This window comes from Equus caballus, chromosome X, assembly GCF_041296265.1.
Source record: "Equus caballus isolate H_3958 breed thoroughbred chromosome X, TB-T2T, whole genome shotgun sequence".
Classification (NCBI taxonomy): Eukaryota; Metazoa; Chordata; class Mammalia; order Perissodactyla; family Equidae; genus Equus; species Equus caballus.
In genome coordinates, this window is record NC_091715.1 from 72,359,615 (window position 1) to 72,381,570 (window position 21,956).

The 21,956-nt window shown below is 35.8% G+C and overlaps 1 protein-coding gene across 19 annotated transcripts in view; it reads right to left on the bottom strand.

Annotated features, from left to right (window-relative positions):
- ATRX (ATRX chromatin remodeler) overlaps positions 1 to 21,956 on the bottom strand; it is a 240,790-nt gene that overhangs the window by 20,131 nt on the left and 198,703 nt on the right. For all 19 annotated transcript variants that reach the window (XM_070257356.1, XM_070257353.1, XM_070257351.1 and 16 more), the window contains 2 exons: positions 15,175 to 15,352; positions 11,030 to 11,224 (listed from right to left, as the gene is read on the bottom strand). In XM_070257356.1, coding sequence (XP_070113457.1) covers positions 11,030 to 11,224; positions 15,175 to 15,352 — 373 coding nt within the window. The remainder of the gene's footprint in view (positions 1 to 11,029; positions 11,225 to 15,174; positions 15,353 to 21,956) is intronic.

Sequence of the window (21,956 nt, forward strand, 5' to 3'; positions counted from 1 at the left end):
AGGATTTAATACCTATCCTTTTCAAGCTATTCCAAAAAATTAGGGAAGATGGAACACTTCCTAACACATTCTATGAGGCCAACATCACGCTGATACCAAAACCTGACAAGGACACCACGAAAAAAGAGAACTACAGGCCAATATCACTGATGAATTTAGATGCAAAAATTCTAAACAAAATTTTGGCAACCAGAATTCAGCAATTCATCAAAAGAATCATACATCAGGATCAGGTGGGATTCATAACAGGGACACAGGGATGGTTCAACATCCGCAAATCAATCAACGTGATACACCACATCAACAAACTGAGGAATAAAAACCACATGATCATCTCAATAGATGCAGAGAAGGCATTTGACAAGATCCAACAGCCATTTATGATAAAAACTCTGAACAAAATGGGCATAGAAGGAAACTACCTCAACATAATAAAGGCCATATACGACAAACCCATAGCCAACATCATACTCAATGGGCAAAAACTGAACCCCATCCCCCTGAAAACAGGAACGAGACAAGGATGCCCTCTATCACCACTCTTATTTAACATAGTACTGGAGGTCCTGGCCAGAGCAATCAGGCAAGAAAAAGGAATAAAAGAAATCCAAATAGGGAGGGAAGAAGTGAAACTCTCGCTGTTTGCAGACGACATGATCTTATATATAGAAAACCCCAAAGAATCCATTGGAAAACTGTTAGAAGTAATCAACAACTACAGCAAAGTTGCAGGGTATAAAATCAATTTGCATAAATCAGTAGCATTTCTATACTGCAGTAATGAACCAACAGAAAAAGAACTCAAGAATACAATACCATTCACAATCGCAACACAAAGAATAAAATACCTTGGGGTAAATTTAACTAAGGAAGTGAAGGACCTATATAATGAAAATTACAAGGCCTTTCTGAGAGAATTGGATGACGACATAAGGAGATGGAAAGACATTCCATGTACATGGATTGGAAGAATAAACATAGTTAAAATGTCCATTCTACCTAAAGCAATCTACAGATTCAACGCCATCCCAATCAGAATCCCAATGACATTCTTTACAGAATTAGAACAAAGAATCCTAAAATTCATATGGGGCAACAAAAGACCCCGAATTTCTAAAGCAATCCTGAGAAAAAAGAACAAAATGGGAGGCATCACAATCCCTGACTTCAAAACATACTACAAAGCTACAGTAATCAAAACAGCATGGTACTGGTACAAAAACAGGTGCACAGATCAATGGAACAGAATTGAAAGCCCAGAAATAAAACCACACATCTATGGACAGCTTATCTTTGACAAAGGAGCTGAGGGCATACAATGGAGAAAAGAAAGTCTTTTCAACAGATGGTGCTGGGAAAACTGGAAAGCCACATGTAAAAGAATGAAAATTGACCATTCTTTTTCACCATTCACCAAAATAAACTCAATATGGATTAAAGACCTAAAGGTGAGACCTGAAACCATAAGGCTTCTGGAAGAAAACGTAGGCAGTACACTCTTTGACATCAGTATTAAAAGGACCTTTTCGGACACCATGCCTTCTCAGAGAAGGGAAACAATAGAAAGAATAAACAAATGGGACTTCATCAGATTAAAGAGCTTCTTCAAGGCAAATGAAAACAGGATTGAAACAAAAAAACAACCCACTAACTGGGAAAAAATATTTGCAAGTCATATATCTGACAAAGGCTTAATATCCATAATATATAAAGAACTCTCGCAACTCAACAACAAAACATCAAACAACCCAATCAAAAAATGGGCTGGAGACATGAACAGACATTTCTCCAAAGAAGATATACTGATGGCCAATAGGCACATGAAAAGATGCTCATCATTGCTGATCATCAGGGAAACGCAAATCAAAACTACACTAAGATATCGCCTTACACCCGTTAGAATGACAAAAATATCTAAAACTAATAGCAACAAATGTTGGAGAGGTTGCGGAGAAAAAGGAACCCTCATACACTGCTGGTGGGAATGCAAACTGGTGCAGCCACTATGGAAAACAGTATGGAGATTCCTCAAAAAACTAAAAATAGAACTACCATACGATCCAGCCATCCCACTACTGGGTATTTATCCAAAGAGCCTGAAGTCAGCAATCCCAAAAGTCCTGTGCACCCCAATGTTTATTGCAGCACTGTTTACAATAGCCAAGACGTGGAAGCAACCGAAGTGTCCAGTAACAGACGAATGGATAAGGAAGATGTGGTACATATATACAATGGAATACTACTCAGCTGCAAAACAGAACAAAATCATTCCATTTGCAATAACATGGATGGACCTTGAGAGAATTATGTTAAGTGAAATAAGCCAGCGAGAGAAAGATAATCTGTGTTTGACTCCACTCATATGAGGAATTTAAAACTATGGACCAAGAACAGTTTAGTGGATACCAGGGGAAAGGTGGGGTGGGGGGTGGGCACAAAGGGTGAAGTGGTGCACCTACAACATGACTGACAAACATTAATGTACAATTGAAATTTCACAAGATTGTAACCTATCAATAACTCAATAAAAAAAAATAAAGGCAAATCATGCAGCTACATATCTTGTACCCACAACAGTGATGGGCCTTGGTAAAAATACAGGTTCCCAGGGCTCACCCCCAGAAATTGATTCAGTAGGGCTTAGATGAAGCCAGGAATCTGCATTTTATCAAGCTGTCAGGTGATTCTGATGCAGGTTAGTCCAAAGACTACATAAAAGGAAAAACACTATTTTAAAAGCATGTCGACCATTGCCCTAACAACGGTTAGCTTGCAATTTGCTCACTTGTCCCATTTTTACTGAATACTTGCTATGCTATGTGCTAGGTATTATGCCAGGTGCTGGGGATACAGCGATGAAGATACACTGCCACAATCCCTGCCTTCAAAGGCTAGGAGGAAGCTTATAAGCTACAGAGAACAGATACATCTTTTGTCTGTAAAGCCAAAAAAGTTCCTACCATCTAATTCATTTATTCAATGAGAATACACCAATTACAAACCTGATTATTTTAAATTTCAGAATTTCTATGATCTTGAGTAGCAGATATTTCTAGTACTTCAAAAAGAGACACTTTCTGAAGTCTACCCCAAATCCTCCCCAGTGAAATCTTGCATTCCACCCCCAACGCCAAGCAAAGCAGCCTCATGTTACACTAATATTTCCATTAGCAGTGATTTGTAAGACAGCTTGCTAGGGTGAAGGAGGCTGCTTATTTACGGGCATCATTGGTATCATGGTCTCTTTAACCCAAATGTTTTCCCTAAAATACTTGGTGACTTTGGCTTCTTAATAGTTTTTCTTGTGTTATAAGGTGATACAATCAAAATAAGAAACAACCGCAGCACGTTAAACAAAACATAGTCAGTCTATTAACAACTATTGATTTTATAGTTTGTGGAGAGACACCAGAAGCACCCTTCCACTTGTAAAAATTGCTACAGAGCTATCAGCTGGTTATAAGGTAGACAATTCTTCTGAAGTTGTATGTATTATTTAAGGGAAAAAAAATCCTTGAATGTTAGAAAGGGTAATAGTAGTCAAATGCATGCTAACATCACTGGAAGTGATTATCAATATCTAGTAATTAAATATTATCAGTCTCTCTGGATTATAATCGATCTCTAGGGGAGTTCAAGCCTCAAATACCTGTCTCTTCAGCAGCCCAGCTGAGATTCTTGCCTCTGGCGCCTAAATGTTTTCAGTCTTCTACTGATCTATCGAATGTCAAGCTTAATCTTCTCCTAAGGATCAGGACCTCATATGACTCCTCTGAAATTCCAAAAACTTAAGTCTATAGTGATTTCAGAGAAACGAACCAAGTATTATGGCAATATTAATAACAATTATGATAACAAAACCAGCAGCTAACATTTGAGCACTTACTCTGTGCTAGGCAGTGTGCTTTACGTGGATTATCTCCTCTGTGAGGGAGGTACTACTATCTTCTTATTTTCTTGAAGGAAGTGAGGCTAGGAACACTTATGTGCCTTGCCTAAGATCACACCCTAAAAAAGGTGGGTGGCAAGTTACCTGGGAAAGGGACAGGGCTTAAAATCATTTGATCTTTTTACTTGGCATCAACCATCCCAGCAAACACTGAATAGAAGACTTTTATAACCTACAAAGAAATGGTAAAATTAAAACAATTTCTCTAGACTTTATTATGATTTCTGGTGACCTATTCTTATTCAGATGAATAATAATCATTTTTATGCCAGTGAATACAAACACAGAAACAATACTAGAACTTGCTTTATTAAATAATAAACATACTAAACTTGTGATGAAAGAGGCAGAGAAGTAGGAGACAATGACATCAAACCTCATATATGCCTCAATTATGAGCATGGCTCCTTAGAGGTACTTGTCAACAAAAAACTGGGTTCATGTGCCAACAAGTGGTTAATATGCTATAGGTTACTAACACTTGCCCTATAATTAAACGGGTCCTTTCGAATCTTTATTCTTGAAAGTAAACATATGCAAGTTCCTGAAATAGGCTGATTAGCTCTTTTATATTTCACATGAAATTATTTTAATGGAGTCTATTTCTCTCCAACGTTAAGAATGACTAAGGTAAAACCTTGTATTACCAACTGCCGGCTAATAAAGCTGCACAATAACATCTCTGTTCAGTAAACTATGCTTTGAGGTATTAAAATTTAAATAAGGGACTAAAGACAAAGGGAGAAAATTGTACACAACATCAGGGTGGAGGAAGCAAACCCAAAGCCTCACTTTGGGTACTTTAGTTTAAATTCCCATTTCGTTCTCCTTATAATTACCAACATGCAGTCCACATTTAAAAAGACCTAAGTAGTACAGTGCTGGAAAAGGGAAGTGCAAAAAACTTTCAATATCAGCTTTACTGACTTCTGTTTTCTTAATAAAGGGTACAGAGTGTAGGCTGTATACCCACTTAAACATATTATGAAACATGACCTTGACCAAGATTTTCATCTCTGATATCTGTGTAATTTATAAATTTATTACCAGAAAAGGTACTTTGCCTAACATAATTTACATAAACATTAACAGAGGTTAGATATTACTTTAATATTTAAAAAAAAACAGTTAAGAATCAGTCAACAAATCTTTATCACTAGCAACTTGCATTGAACTATTTATAAGTTTATATTATGTTGAAGTTTCAAAATGGCTGAGGAACATTATTACCCTGAACAAGTAAAGAGAGGCACAGACACTTGGTAGACATGATTTGGGAGACCCAAAATCAATATATTAAAAAAATAGGTTCACAAGACTACAAGACTGTTAGATTCCAAAAATGGAAAAGCAGCAACATCACCACCACCACCAATAGCAAGAAACCAATGAGGGGATTTAACAAAATATAATTCATGGGGTGGGGTGGTGAATAGAGCTAACTTAGATGGCTGATTCACTACAGAACTGAAGACACGAATTAAAGCTCCAATTCTCTTCCTTTCACACACCTGCTGTGACAGACAAATCACTCCATTTCAATTTTGCTACTTGCAAAAGTATGTCTAATTCTAACACCCCTTTTCAATGACTTATGAATCATTAAGGAACAATAAAAACGTCCAGTTAAATATCACTATAAAGGCAACCAGAATTTCAAAAAAGGCCATATAAAAGTGCCAGCATTGCATTATGCACTATGGATAAAAGTAAAGGAGCAAAGAATATAGTTCTTGCCTTAAAAAGCTGCAAAGATAAAAAGACCAAAAAAAAACCAGTCAAGTGGGTTAATAAATTAAGTCTGAGACATTAAATCTAATTAGAAAGTGGAGTAAACAAGAAAGTAAAAGAAAGTAAACAAGAACAGAAATATAAGAAGAGGAATTATATAATAATGACTTAAAGAGGAAGTGCTAAGACAGAAAGAGATATAATAATCACATATCAAGCAAGTTGAAAATAAACACTTTCAGAACTATTAAAGGACAAAGAAAAATTAACTCCAAAAGGCATGCAATTTAATCATTATTGAGATGAATAGCAATTTGAGGGGCAAATGAAAATGTATCATTTTTAGCAGTCTTTCACCTTAAAAATTATGTATAAAACAGAAGATGTTTGTAATTGTACTATAATAATTGGAACCAACTTTGAAATGCCTTTAATAAGAGCAGGTTCAAATACCAAGAAATCCCTCACTACAAGTATCAAAAACACCTCCTTGTTCCCATTTCAGAGAGGACTAATTTTCAAATTCTCATTAAAGGAAATCAAAACTAAACAGTAGCGGGCAAACTTAAATGAAATTCTAAATATAAGCCTAAGGAACAAAGTTAACATTTATTGAGTACCTACACTGTGCCTGGTACTTCTCTATCCCCATTGCTACTACCTTACTTTAGACCTGCATGATCTCCCTCATCTGGATCATTTTAATAGCATCCTAGCAAGTATCTTAACATCCATTTTCTTTTCTCCAATCCATCCTGCATACTGATACCCAAAGTGACTTTTCTAAAACGAAAATGTGATGTTGGTATTTTGCTTAAAATCATTAAATTGATCCCACAGCCTATAATACAATGTCCAAACTCTCTAATTTCTATGATCTGATTCCCATCTACCTTTCCAGTCTTTTCTCTCACCTTTTCCCACACTCACCCTTACTCTACCACAATCTCCTTACACTCTACCATTTATTTTTAACCACTTGAGGCTCCTAAAACTAGACATGCTGTTTTCTGCACGTGTTTCTTTTATTCTGCTCCTCTTGAAGGACCTTCACCTTTTGCCCTCATAGCAATGCAAATAGCTACCCACTTCTATTTTCAACATCAGTTCAAGTCCTCCTAATGTCAACTCCCCATCCTCAACTTTTCCACGAAAGAAGTGAACATTCCTTCCTTGGTGCCTATACAGATTTCTATTATAGGATCCCTAACTTTATTATATTTACTTGCTTGAGGTATGCTTATTAGACTGTAGGCTCTATTGGGAGAGGAACCTAGTCTTATTTATCAATGTATTCTTAGTAACCAGCATAATGATTGGCATATCACAGGCACCTGAAAAGATTTTTAATCAATGAATGAATAAATAAGCGTCATTATTTAGGTTAAATTTTTTCACTGCCTACTGATTAAAAGCTATAGTCTATCATCAGTTATTGAGCTCTACCATTTATTTTCTTGAAATGTCTGATTCACTCCACAATCACCATACTATTTTATGCCCTTATCCTGCATTTCACTGTTAGGCTAATTTTCCAAAAGCCCGCATTCATCATACAACAGTCCCATTCATGAACTTATAGTGAATACTATTTTAAATCCAAATGCTTCCATTTACCTTTTACGGCTCTCCATAAGCTGAGCCCGCCTTATCCATCCAATTTCACCTCTTCATCTGGCCAATTTCTTTATCATACCTTGAGTCTGGTACATAAATTCTAACTTTTCTCTTCGCCCAAATTGTTACATTCTACATACATACCTCATTCCTCTTTAATCCAAGTAAATACTAACCATCCTTCACTGGTCAATAAAGTTTGATTTTTTTCCATCAAAACTGTACCTGAATGCTCCAGCCTCTGTTTTTTAACCATATACTATGGCAAACATTTTCAGTACTAGTCATATCAGCACTTCATTCTTTTGTTTTTAAGAATGTTACCTTTTCTCTCCCCAAGTGGACTATCACCTACTTCAGGTAAATCTCATATATATCTTCTTGTAGTTCCTTTTAGACCCCTGACAGTTCTTAGTTTACTGTGATAGTTAGAAAGGCATCATGGTACAGCAGAGTATTTTTTTTTTTTTTAAAGATTTTATTTTTTTTTATTTTTTCCTTTTTCTCCCCAAAGCCCCCCGGTACATAGTTGTGTATTCTTCGTTGTGGGTTCTTCTAGTTGTGGCATGTGGGACGCTGCCTCAGCGTGGTCTGATGAGCAGTGCCATGTCCGCGCCCAGGATTCGAACTAACGAAACACTGGGCCGCCTGCAGCGGAGCGCGCGAACTTAACCACTCGGCCGCGGGGCCAGCCCCTACAGCAGAGTATTTTTAAAACTTTTTTAAAAAGCAGTAATATCTTCTCTTTAAATTAAATCTTATGTTGCAGCCCAATACAGAAAAGAGAGAAAAGGAGAGAGACTCTGATCAAAATGGGATGGGGGGGCTCACAGTGCTTCCTGTCTGGCCTTCCCCTACTTACTTAGCTGCATGGTAGCCCCAGAGCACCTCTGAAGATCTCCTGGGGTTCCTTGGAATACAGTTTGAAAACTATTGGGTTCAAGTTCTAGCTCTAACACTTACTGGCCATGTACCCTTGGGTGATCAAACTCTCTCTCAGTTTCCTAAGATAAGGAATACGTATGAGAAAGGCTTTGTAAACTTTAAAGGTTTATGTAAATTTGAGAAATTTACAACTTCACAAGCCATGAGCTAAACTGGTTATATTACACAATCTTACCAGTTATATCAATGGTACTGACTGTGAAAGCATTCTATATTTTAAAATCCAGCTTTATTTAAAATAAAGCATTCTGAATGTCATCCAAGTCTAGGAATCCCAGGTCCTCTGCCTTGTTTCTTATACTTGGAATTAACTTTCTAAACTCCATTTGGGGGGCAATAAAGCGTAATGATTAAGAGTACATGCTTTCGAGTTAGGCAGACTTGATTTGAAGGCCAGCTTCGCCACTGATTAGGTGTGTAAACTTGGGTGAATTACATAACCTCTCCAAGCCTCAATTTCCTCATCTCAAAGATGAAAACAGCACCACTGGCTTTTCAGTTGCTGCTGGATAAGGAAGATAATCAGAAAAGCTGTTTAGCAGAGTATGAAACTCAACAAGAACTCTGTAATTTAACTTATTTTCCTTTTGGGAAGAGCTGTGGGAGAGTTGAAGGACTTTGCGTTAATGTAGCATTCAATATTCTTTTTCCTTTTTGTTCTTGGGCGAAGGGTCATAGCACCAAAAGCAAAATACAGTATGTAAAGTCTATAAATAACAAAGCATGACACCTTTGACAACCCAGAGTGCCAAGTTATAAAACAGATGGCTTCTTTCCAGACATCCTATAACAATTAAATAGCATTTCTTTCCTGCTGGATTTCTTTTAATTTCCTTTAAAGCATAGACAGTGTCTTGTACTTCTTAGTATACCCTTACAGTTCACCTCAAAGTCAGCAAATAATCAATAAATGTTTATCAAAGATTTCCTACAATCAGAAATTTACCATATAATGAAAAACTTCAAAGCAATTACCCCTTTTCAAATTGGAATGTTTGCTTCCTATCAGAAATATTGCTGACCATGAGCTTTCTCATAAAACGTGAAGTTTAAAGTTAATTGTAATTTTAGGAAAGACGCTAATTAGATATAAAATCATCCCCAAATTGAGAAGGGAAACTTCATTACCTTTAAAATTAAAAACATAAACATATGTGTAAGTCCTTAAAAGAACACTTCTTACCATACAAAATTAAGTAACTGACAGGAAAAGCATTGGGGATACAAGAGTTAAACAAAACAAGGCAAGTGAAAACTATGCAGTTTTTTTAAAAAAAGGTAGAGGTATATGTATCAATGGGAAAAGATGAAAGAAACGTCTAGGTGAAAAGAGCAAGTTGCAGAAGAGAACGTATGCTATGATTCCATTTGTGTGCTTTTAATGGTATACAAATAAATTTGTTTGTGTACGGAAAACTTCCCAAAGACTATTCAAGAATCCTACTCACATTCTGTAATAATATAATTAAGACAGAAAGCCAAACTGCTATCAATTTAACATTTTATAACATGGAAACTGAAATGGTTTTTTTAAAAGTGTTTTAAATGTAATATAAAAATGGTAGATTTAAACCTCCATGTTGTTCTAAGCCATTATCAAAGGGATTTGATAGAGGTTGTCACACACACTCTTTCTTAAATGCCCTATCAGTGAACTTTAAATGGAAGAAAAGTTCCTTGATTAGAAAAACAAAATATTTGCTTATATAGACAAAGGACATTAAAAAAAAATTCCAAATGCTCCATGTTCATGTTACTTTGACATGCACATTAAAACTTAACTGGAGAAATCACTGATTTATATTAGCATTAAAGATATATTTATTCCTATTACCTTTTGCTTTATTTAAATGTGTCCAACCATATGAAGAACTAAGATACTTTCGAGGTTTTTTCCTACAAATCACTAAAGTGACTTCGGTAGAGTGACACCATAACCTGGTAGCTGCTTTCCCAACCTCTTAACAGCTACATCAAACATTAAGTGCTTGAATTGGAAACCAGGACAATAGGAACAGTACCTCCCTCAACAATTCCCCTTAAAATGGCTTTTTAGCTAATTAGAATAGGTTTACATATATAAACTCTTTATTTAGATCCGAGAACATATGGTTTTCTCTTATGTTCAAAAGGGTCAAGATGACATCTACAATATTAAATTTCTGTATTAATTTAAATAATGTTTTCTTATCCAAGAACAATGGACCAAAAGACAGATGTAAATACTAGTCCCAGCACACTATCACTTATTAGCTGAAAACCATGGGCAAGTCACTGAATGTCTCTGACCCTAAGTTTCCCCATCTACAAATTGAGAGGAGGCTTGACTAGATTACCTCTAAGCTTCCTTTTCTAAGTGTGAAAGTCTTACTTACTTTATGACAGTGAAAAATATCAAGTAAAGACACTTTTATTTGTTGATTCTTAACTGCTATATGACAGCAAGGAATGTTAAGGAAGAGACAGATAAATTTCATATAGAATTATTAAAATTATGTATGACCCCTACTGGAGGTTATTAAAAGAGAACCATACTATTTCCTTTAAGGTTTCTACTGACAAACCTTTATCTGTAGGGCTGAACTTTTTAGTTGGCATAAATTACGTATTTCAGATTAACTATATTTTTGGGGTGTTATGTAGAGAATTGACCAAGTACTCTCTTATTTAAATACAACTTTATTCTCTCTGAAAAACAGCCTTAGTTAGATGACTTTCATAGTAGTAGTAAAATTTTCTTGGTCTATGTTGGTTTTTTTCTTAAGGTAATAATCTAAAGATGTTTACCTTTGGCAGCATGGGAGTATCCCTTTTCTTCTTCTTTTCTGAATTAGGGTCATCTAATAAGTCTGGCTCAAAGGTATAAAGTTCAGTAAGCTCATTCATGGTAAAATGACGCTCGACCTGCTGCTGATCAACAACTCGAAAAGACAGTGACTGCTTAGTTACTTGCCGATCATAAATCTTATCTTCCATGGTTCCCTTTGTTAAAAAAAAAGGAACAATATGCAAACAAATAAATTTTGTAAACATGAAACTTAATAAAGGAGAAATACAGTTATTGGTTAATATGAAATGGCAAAACTTCATTGTAATATACTGCCATAAAGCAATTTTTATTAGCAATGCTGCTTAATTCATGAGAGATTTTATCTGTTCAGCATAGTTTACCTTGACCAAAGAAAACCTACATTACTGATAAATCATTCTATATTATCTCACCAATACGGATTCATGTGTTGTTTTATATATTTCTTTACTTGGTGGAAGTAAGAGTGCAGTCAGATACCAAGGTAAACAGAAATAAAAGAGTACAGCATGCCTTGTTTTATTGCACTTCACTTTATCATGCCTGGTAGATATTGTATTTTTTTACAAATTTAAGGTTTGTGGCAAACCTACACCAAGCAAGTCTATTGGCGCCATTTTTCCAACAGCATTTGCTCACTTCATGTCTGTGTGTCACATTTTGGTGATTCTTGCAATATTTCAAGCTTTTTCGTAACTATTTGTTATGGTGATCTGTGATCAGTGATCTCTGATGTTACTATTGTAATTGTTTTGGGGAGCCATAAACAATGTCCATATAAGATGACAAACGATAAACGTTGTGTGTGTTCTGACTACTCCAGCAATTGTCTGTTCCCCCATCTCTCTCCCTCACCTCAGGCCTCTCCATTCCCTAAGACACAATAATATTGAAATTAGGCCAATTAATAACCCTACAATGGCCTCTGAGTGTTCAGGTGAAAGAAAGAGTTGCATGTCTCTCACTTTAAATCAAAAGCTAGAAATGATTGAGCTTAGCGAGGAAGGCATGTTGAAAGCCGAGATAGGGCAAAGCTAGGCCTCTTGCACCAAACAGTTAGCCAAGTGGTGAATGCAAAGGAAAAGTTCTTGAAGGAAATTAAAAGTGCTACTCCAGTCAACACATGAATGATAAGAAAGCAAAACAGCCTTATTGCTGATATGGAGAAAGTTGATCAAACCAGCCACAACATCCCCTTAAGCCAAAGCCTAATCCAGAGCAAGGCCCTAACTCTCTTCAATCCTATGAAGGCCGAGATTGGTGAGGAAGCTGCAGAAAAAAAGCTTGAAGATAGCAGAAGTTGGTTTGTGAGATTTAAGGAAAGAAACCATCTCCATAACATAAAAGTGCAAGGTGAAGCAGCTAGTGCTGATGTAGAAGCTGCAGCAAGCTATCCAGAAAGAGCTAGCTAGCTAAGATAAATAATGAAGGTGGCTACACTAAACAACAGATTTTCAGTGTAGATGAAACAGTCTTCTACTGGAAGAAGATGCCATGTAGGACTTTCATAGCTAGAGAGGAGAAGTCAATGCCTGGCTTCAAAGCTTCAAAAGACAGGCTGACTCTCTTATTAGGGGCTAATCCAGCTAGTGACTTTAAGTTGAAGCCAATGCTCATTTACCATTCTGAAAATCCTAGGGCTGTTAAGAATTATGCTAAATGTACTCCGCCTACGCTCCATAAATGGAACAACAAAGCCTGGATGACAGCATATCTGTTGACGACATAGTTTATGGAAATATTTTAAGACCACTCTTGAGACCTACTGCTCAGAAAACCAGATTCTTTTCAAAATATTACTGCTAACTGACAATGTACCTAGTCATCCAAGAGCTCTGATGGAGATGTACAACGAGGTCAATGTTGTTTTCATGCCTGCTCACACAACATCCATTCTGCAGCCCATGGATCAAGGAGTAATTTCAACTTTCAAGTCTTAAATGTTTTATTTAAGAAATACACTTTGTAAGGCTATAGGTGCCATAGATAGTGACTCCTCTGATGGATCTAGGCAAAGCAAATTGAAAACCTTCTGGAAAGGATTCACCATTCTAGATGCCATTAAGAACGCTTTTGACTCGTGGGAAGAGGTCAAAATATCAACACTAATAGGAGTTTGGAAGACGTTCATTCCAACCCTCCTGGATGACTTTAAGGGGTTCAAGACTTCAGTGGAGGAAGTAGCTGCAGATGTGGTGGTGGAAATAGCAAGAGAACTAGGATCAGAAGTGGAACCTGAAGATGTGACTGAATTGATACAATTTCATGAACAAACTTTAATGGACGAGGAAAGAAAGTGATTTCTTGAGATGCAATCTACTCCTGGTGAAGATGCTGTGAAGACTGTTGAAATAACAACAAAGGATTTAGAATACTACATAAACTTGGTTGATAAAGAAGCAGCAGGGTTTGACAGGATTGACTCCAATTTTGGAAAAAGTTCTACTGTGGGGAAAATGCTATCAAACAGCGTCGCATGCTACAGAGAAATCATTTGTAAAAGGAAGAGTCAATTGATGTGGCATACCTCATTGTCTTATTTTAAGAAAATGCCATGGCTACCCCAACCTTCAGCAGCCACCACCCTGATCACTCAGCAGCCATCAACATCAAGGCAAGACCGTTCACCAGCAAAAACATTATGACTCACTGAAAGCTAAGATGATGGTTAGCATTTTTTAGCAATAAAGTATTTTCTTGGTTTTTTTTGGGCAAGGAAGACTGGTCCTAAGCTAACATCTGTCAACAATCTTCCTCTTTTTGCTTGAGGAAGATGGTCCCTGAGCTAACATCTGTGCCAATCTTCCTCTATTTTGTATGTGGAACGCTGCTAGAGTATGGTTTGATGAATGGTGTGCAGGTCCGCAGCTGGGACCCGAACCTGCAAACCCTGGGCCACCGAAGCAGAGCACATGAACTTAACCACTACAACACTGGGCCAGCCCTAGCAATAAGGTATTTTTAATGAAGGTATGTACATTGTTTTTTTAGACGTAATGCTATTGCACACTTAATATACCACAGTATAGTGTAAACATAACTTTTAAATGCACTGGGAAACCAAAAAATTCATGTGACTTGCTTTATTGTGACATTCACTTTATTGCAGTAGTCTGGAACTGAACCGGCGGTATCTCCGAGGTGTGCCTGTACATGAGCTAAGATTTTAGGGCGTTATTGAAGTGAGAATGCAAGAGAGCAGTTTAATTTCTTTTCACTGGAATAGAATAAGCTCTCAACAATCACTATAAACTGCCTTTATATCAAGTTTTACTTTCTATAATTTCAGGACAGAAAATTAATGACTAAAATGCCGTATTTATTACATATATATAGCATTCTAAACTAGAATGGAAAGGAGTTCTTAATTTAAATAATAGGAGAGTGTTTACAGTGTAGTTTACCAATTATATTATGTACTAAAGACAAACAAATGAGCAAGGATCTACCAATAAAATCCATTCTCTGGTTGAAAAGTCCAGATTTGGAGGCAAGGAGAGAGTGTAGCATCTGCTCCCAAAGTAGATGTACCAGTTAAAAGTGCAACTTGATTCTGTAAACCTGTATTACCTTCAACTACATCAACCTCTTTATTTTTCTTAAACTTCAGTTTGTCTGTTTTTCAATACCTGAGTTTATCTTTAAATGAAATGACTTTAATATTCTTGCCTATATTTGTAATGATTCTTTGTTATTATAATAAGTTAATTTTTTCTTATTTACCCACATTCCTCAACTTAAGGGAATATCTGGTGGCCACTAAAAATAATGACCCTTTGACCTTTACATCTATAAGAAAATTAGATTTAGTTACTATCTTTTCTATGTATGCTACATAAAAGAACTATAAATGTTTAACTTTCCTGAACTAACAGAAAACGCTAAATCTGTTTACCCATGCAAATCCATCTCAATCTGAGAAAGCTGACATTACAGACATGGACAAACTACAAAACAGAAAATCATGAGAGGCCAAAATTGACTTCTGCTGCTTTATGCACAGGAATGGTATTTTCAACTTTGTTTGCCTCTCTATAGCATATATGTGTTCTACACTCCAAAAATACTATCAGTTCCATGCAACCTTTCAATATGAAAAAGAGAATATAAATCATAAACCTACCTGAGCTAAGAACCTATATACATACACAGGTTTAGTTTGTCCAAAGCGATAAACTCTGAATATACTCTGGATGTCATAAGATGGATTCCAAGAAGCGTCAAATATAATCACTCGATTAGCAGCTACTAGGTTAATTCCAAGGGATCCTGCTTTCGTAGAAATGATAAACAATCGTCCTCTGAAAATGAAAATATAGAATGCTTTAGTAATGAGTGCTTCACAAATATTTTAATTATGATAAGACTTTTTAAACCTAAGGCAGTTTTCTGAACAATCAGGAGTTCAGAGAATTGATTTCTCACTTACTGAAGAAAATAAGACATGTCCAAGGAATCAGGTTGATGATTTATATGCCCAGGAAGAATTTTATTGCTGGAAAATGAACTAGTCTGATTTAGGAATAAAGATAAATATGGAAATCACATGTTTACAATGTATTTAAGGTATTTACAGATTTCTAGTAAATGTAGAAAATTTATGTATAACTCAAAAGCCCATATTGTATTCGGTACTGCCATGAGCACTAAGTACATCAAAATGAAGGACAGTGCCCAAGGAGCTCAGTGTGGCAGAGGTGACTGATACGTAATTATAAAACAGCATAATGAATGTAAAGAGAGAAATCAGATAGATACAAGGCACTGAGGTAGCTAGAATAGGATCAAGAAGACAGAGGACTCTGGGAAGGGTATGTTCAAAACAAAAAAAAGAAACTGACAGATTACCTGCTATAGTGGAACACAAGAATTTATATTTCTGCAGGAGAATTTGAGAATGAGTTAGTGATAGGTTCATAGAAAACTAAGCAAATGGTAAAAAACATTAAGTCAATAAAAATAAACAGGTGCACAAAAAGGGAAAGGTAATCACAGTATTTTAAATGGCTTAAGTGTGAATGTCTACACAGTCACAATAAAGCGAACACTCAAAATTGATTTAGGCAAATATTATGAAAAAATACATTGGGAAAATGAATGAGGAAAAGTGTATGTGCATGTTGGTAAATTCCAACATTAGACTGTAGAAAGGATATATGTAAGTAAATACCAGAAGAACTGCCAAGAGTTGTAATTGGTTACCTGCAGAGAATAGAAGTCATGGGTAGAAAGGGGTTGGTCAAGGGACTGGCTATTATTTTAAGGCTTGTAGAACTATTTGTTTTTTAAAAATATGTAAATATATTATTGTTATATAAATAAAAATTAAACTTAAAAAGATTACATATAACAATTTTTGAAAATATAAACAAGTTTAAAGAAAAAAAAGTACTCAGTTCCACTCCCCAGAAACAATCACCTTTCAAATCATGGTACACTTCCAATAGCTATCTTTTATTTTAAGCATATACATTTTTGGTTTTACACAGACAAGATAATATCTGTATATACATTGTATATTACGAGAATTTCCTCAAATTTCTTGGTAAACATCATGCTTGATGGCTGCATAATATTCCACTGGATGACTATATAAATTTGTTTACTGTTGGCAACTTAGAGTGAGGAAACCCTTGGGATATAATAAGTTCTCAACAATTTCCACAAAATGCCTTTATTTGCCACGCTTTACTTTCTATAATTCCATGACAAAATTAATAATTAAAATGGCATACCCATTACATACATAGTATTATAAATGAGAATGCAAAGAAGCTCAAAATTTAAATAACAAGAAAAAGCTTAAAATTAAGAAAAATCCTGATACAAAATGAACAGAGGTACTAAATTCATGTTTCATATCAACTTGGAATTACCACGTCTAGGAATATAGCTATAGAAATGATCAGAAATACAAGAAAATATATCACACTATTATTTATAAGAGCATAAAGTTGAAAATAAAAAATATGTACAACACAGAGGACTAAATTACTCTCTGGCTATTCAATGAGTTATATTACCATTAAAAATCTAGAATATTGCAGGATATAGAACCTTATTAAATATAAATGCAACTGCATTAAGAAACAAAACATACATACATAAAATGTTAACAGTGGTTATCTCTGGTTACTGAGATTACAATTGTTTTCTTCTTTATACTTGCCTGTAATACTCATTACAGAGAACAAACTGTGCTTTCTTTAATTAGTGGACATATTTAAGGGTTTATGGGCAAATGCTGCTCCAAAATTACTCCAGTTATTTACATCTATTCCACACCAGCAAAAGGATCAAGCATATAGAACGGTATAAACCACGTAGGTTAAAAAACACACAAACACACAAACAGGAAGCCTGTAGAGAACTTCAAAACTCCCTGGTATCTATCCACTAATGAAGAGCTGAATAGGTTTAATAAGCACGTTTATCAAACCACTACGCATTCCAAGTACTGAGCTAGACTGCGAATACGAAAGATGAAAAAACACCTGGTCACTGCTCTAAAAGAGACCACCAACTATAAGACAATAGACATATAAACAATTGTAATGCAATCTAATTTGCAATAATCAAAGTATTTGTTTACAAGATATAGATGTGATCAACGACATATCTTAGTTTTGAAAAGCATACAAGTGGGAAGCAAAATTATTTTGCCACCAAAAGAAAAATAAAGAAAGAAACAGAGTGAAGTGACTAAACTGGTATTAAGAATTATTTTACAACTATTTAACCTCTAATATTATTCAGTCTGGAACATGTAAGTCCATAGTGAGATAAACTAACCAAAATATTTTCAGATTTTCTTAATACTAGTATACACTCAAAACAAACACAATTAAAACATGAACCATTATTTGAATAATGCTGCTACAAACCTTCTTGTACATGTCTTTTGGTAAAAACATGTAAGCATTTGTTAGGTATACACCTAAGAGTAGAACTGCTGGGTCATAGGGTATGTATATGGCACTGTTAAAGCACCACAAATAGTTCTCCAAAGTGGTTATTCCAATTTACATTCCACCTGCAGTATATAAGAGTTCCAGTTGTTCCAGATCCTTGACAACTCATGGTATTGTCTGTTTTTTAAATTATAACCTTTAAAAGATAGTTTAAGGTTCACAAGAACTTGCAACAGTAGTACAGAGTTCCTGTGTACCCTTCATCCAGCTATTCCCCAAAGGTAATAACTTACACAACTGCAGTACATTGTCAAAACCAGGAAACTGATGTTGGTACAATACTATGAACCTAGGCACAGAGCTTATTTGCATTTCACCAGTCATTATATATACTTTTCTTGGTTGGTGTATAGCTCTATTAATTTTTATCATGTATGTAGAATCATGTAACTTTACCATAAAAGCAGGATAGAGAACTGTTCCATCACCATAAAAAAAAAAACTCCTTTGTGTTATCCCTTAGTATTTACACTCTCTCCTTAACCCTGACCTGTTCTCCATCACTATAATTTTTTGACACATCAAGAACGCCATATGAATAGAATCATACCATATGTAACCTTTTGAGATTGACATTTTTCATTCAGCATAATGCCCTTGAGATCCATCCAAGTTCTTGTACTGATCAATATCAATAGTTCATTCCTTTTTATTGCTAACCAATAGTCCACTATATGGATATACCAGAATTTGTTTATCCATTTACATGTTAAAGGACATTTGAGTTGTTTCCAGTTTTTGGCTATTACAAATAAAGCTGTTATGAACATCTGTGTATAGGTTTATATGCGAAAATAAGTTTTCATTTCTCTGGCATCAATTTTCAAGAGTGTGAATGCAGGGTTGCATGGTAAGTATATGTTTAATTGTTTAGTTTTTTTTTTTTTAACTACCAAATTGTTTTCCAGGAAGAGTGGCTGTGCCATTTTACATTCTCACCAGCACTGTGGAAGAGATCCAGTTTCTCTGCATCCCCACCAGCATTTAGTAGTGTCACTATTTTTTATTTTAGCTATTCTGATAGTTATGAAGTGATATCTCCTTGTGGTTTTAAGCTACATTTCCCTACTGGCTAGTTATGTTGAACATCTTTTCACATGCTTATCTGCCATGCATAGATCCTCTTCAGAGAAGTGTCGGTTTAAGTCCTTGGCCCATTTTCTAAGCGAAAATTCTTGTTTTTTTCCTACTGTTACATTTAGAGAAGTCTTTATATATTCTAGATATGAGTCCTTTGTTAGACATGCTATTTGCAAATATTTTTTCCAAGTCTGTGGTTTGTCTTTTTCTCTTAACAGAGTCTCTCACAGATGAAAGATTTTAACTTTGATTGTCCAATTATTGATTTTTCTTTATTGGATTATACACCTTTGGTGTCATGACTAAGAACTCTTTGCCTAACTTTAGCTCCTGAAGATTTTCTTAAACAACCATAATGTTTTACATTTAGATTTATGATCCATTTTGACTTGACTTTTGAATAGGGATGAAGCTTAGGTCAAGGTTCGTTTTCAGCCTATGACTATCCAACTGTTTCAATACCATTTGTTGAAAAGGCTATCCTCTCTCCATTGAAACACTTTTGCACCTTTGTCAAAAAACGTTTTTAACTTGCATTTCTCTGATAATTAATAAAGATGAGCAGCTTTTCCTATGTTTATTGGCCATTTGGATATTGTCTTTTCTAAAGTTCTTTCCAGGTTCTTACCCATCTTTCTATGGTGTCGTCTGGTTTATTCTACTGATTTTTTTTTCTGTGAGGAAGACTGGCCCTGAGCTAACATCTGTTGTCAATCTTCCTCTTTTTGCTTGAGGAAGGCTGTTGCAGAGCTAACATCTGTGCCAATCTTCCTCCACTTTATGTGGGATGCTGCCACTGCGTGGCTTAACAAGTGGTGCTAGGTCTGCACCCGGGATCCAAACCTGCGAACTCCAGGCCACCAAAGCAGACCACGTGAACTTAACCACTCCGTCACTGGGCTGGCCCCATCCTACTGATTTTTAAGAATTCTTTATATATTCTGGTTAAGAGTCCTTTTTGTATCTATGTATTAAAAATAGCTTCTTCTATTTGCTGGCTTGCCTTTTCATTCTTAATGTGAAATGCCTTTGATAAATAGAAGTTCTCAATTTTAATGAAGCTGAACTTATCAATTTTTCCTTTTATGATTGCTACTTTGCATTTCCTATTTATGAAAATTTTCCTACTGAAAGATCAGAAACATCCTCTTTGCTGTTTCCTTCTAAAATCTTTATTAAAGTTTTAGCTTTCACATTTAAATCTACAAACCACCTGGAACTAGTTACCATAGAAATACAAATTAAGACTATGAAGGCTTACCACTACATATCTATCACAATGGCTTAAAAAAAAACAAGACATCATCAAGTGATGATCAAGATAGAGAACAACCAAAACACACATACATTCACTGCTGGTGGGAGAGAAAACCGGTACAACTGTTTTGGAAAAATGTTTTGGCAGTCTAAGCCAAAGCTGAATATACACATACCTCTTACCCAGCAATCTCTCTTCTAGACATATACACAACAGAAGCACATATATATGTTCACCAGAAGGCAGATACAACAATTCTTTAAAAAGTTTAATTTTTGGACTTCTACTTCTGGAAAGATCAAGTAAAGATACTGTTCCCTCTTCCTCACAATAAGTACAGCTAAAAACCCTGGACATTATATTTAAACAAACAAAAGAAGTTTCTAAAAAGTTAGAAGGAGGCAGACTGGCTAGGGACCGTGGGACCTAAAGAACAACATGGCAGTAAGTTCCATAGGCTTACTTTTTGCCTCACATATCCCAGACTGAGTGCCCAAGAGCCCAGCAACTTGAAAATGCCAGTGGGTGCTATGAAAAAAAATATTTTCAAGAAAAGTCTGCTCTCTCTAGCCAAAGGACCAAAAAAGGGGCAGCCAAGCAAGACAGAAAACTTTAAAACAATAACCGCTCAACTCCAGTCAAACAGCATAGAAAAAATATGCCGCACCTCCACCCTTGCCAGTAAAGGCTGAGTTGAGTGGGGAGCCCTGACTTCTACCCTCATCTAGTTGTGACAAGGCACTGCCAGAGTGGTGTCAGAGAAGCCTGAGTCAACAAGGTCCTCCCCTTGACCCAGCAGTGTCAGTGAAGACCATGTAGGGAACCAGGACATCCACCACTACCCCACCACCCTCACCCCCCTACAGCAGTTACAAGAAAAACCTTTTCCCTCCCTACTGCAGTAGTATCAAAAGAGGCCTTGTGGAGAGTGAGGAATTACACCACCAGTGAAACAGTAATGAGTTACCCCTGTAGTGTCCGTGGAGGCCAATGGGGGAAGAGGTTGTAAATAGGCAAGCCTAACCTTCCCAGCCAGGATAGTATCAGCAGAAACCAAGTGAGTAGGCTGAACTCCCACTCTCTACTGATAGTAATGAGGTAGGGCACCTCAGGCCCCAGCAGAACGTGTGTCAGAAGAGGCCTGCTATAACAGAATACTTAAATAAGATCCACAGACTCATGACATAATAACCAAAATGTCCAGTTTAAATAGATCTTTGTCATAATAAGAACCAGGAAAATCTCAACTTCAATGAGAAAAGACAATCAGCAGATACCAAGACTAAGATGACATAAATGTTAGAATTGTCTGACAGGGATTTAAAAACGTAATAAATTATTTTACAATAATTTATTATTGTTATTTTGTTTACAGTAAGCAATTATTAACACACTAGAGATAAATGAAACAAAAAAAAATAGAAAGTCTCAGCAAAGAAATAGGAGACATAAAGAAGAACCAAATAGAAATTGTAGAACTGAAAAATACAATAACAAATTAAAAACTCAATAGACTGACTCAGCAGAAGAATGTAGAGAACAGAAGATTCAATGAACTTTGAAAACAGAACAGAAATGACCCAATCTGAACAGATA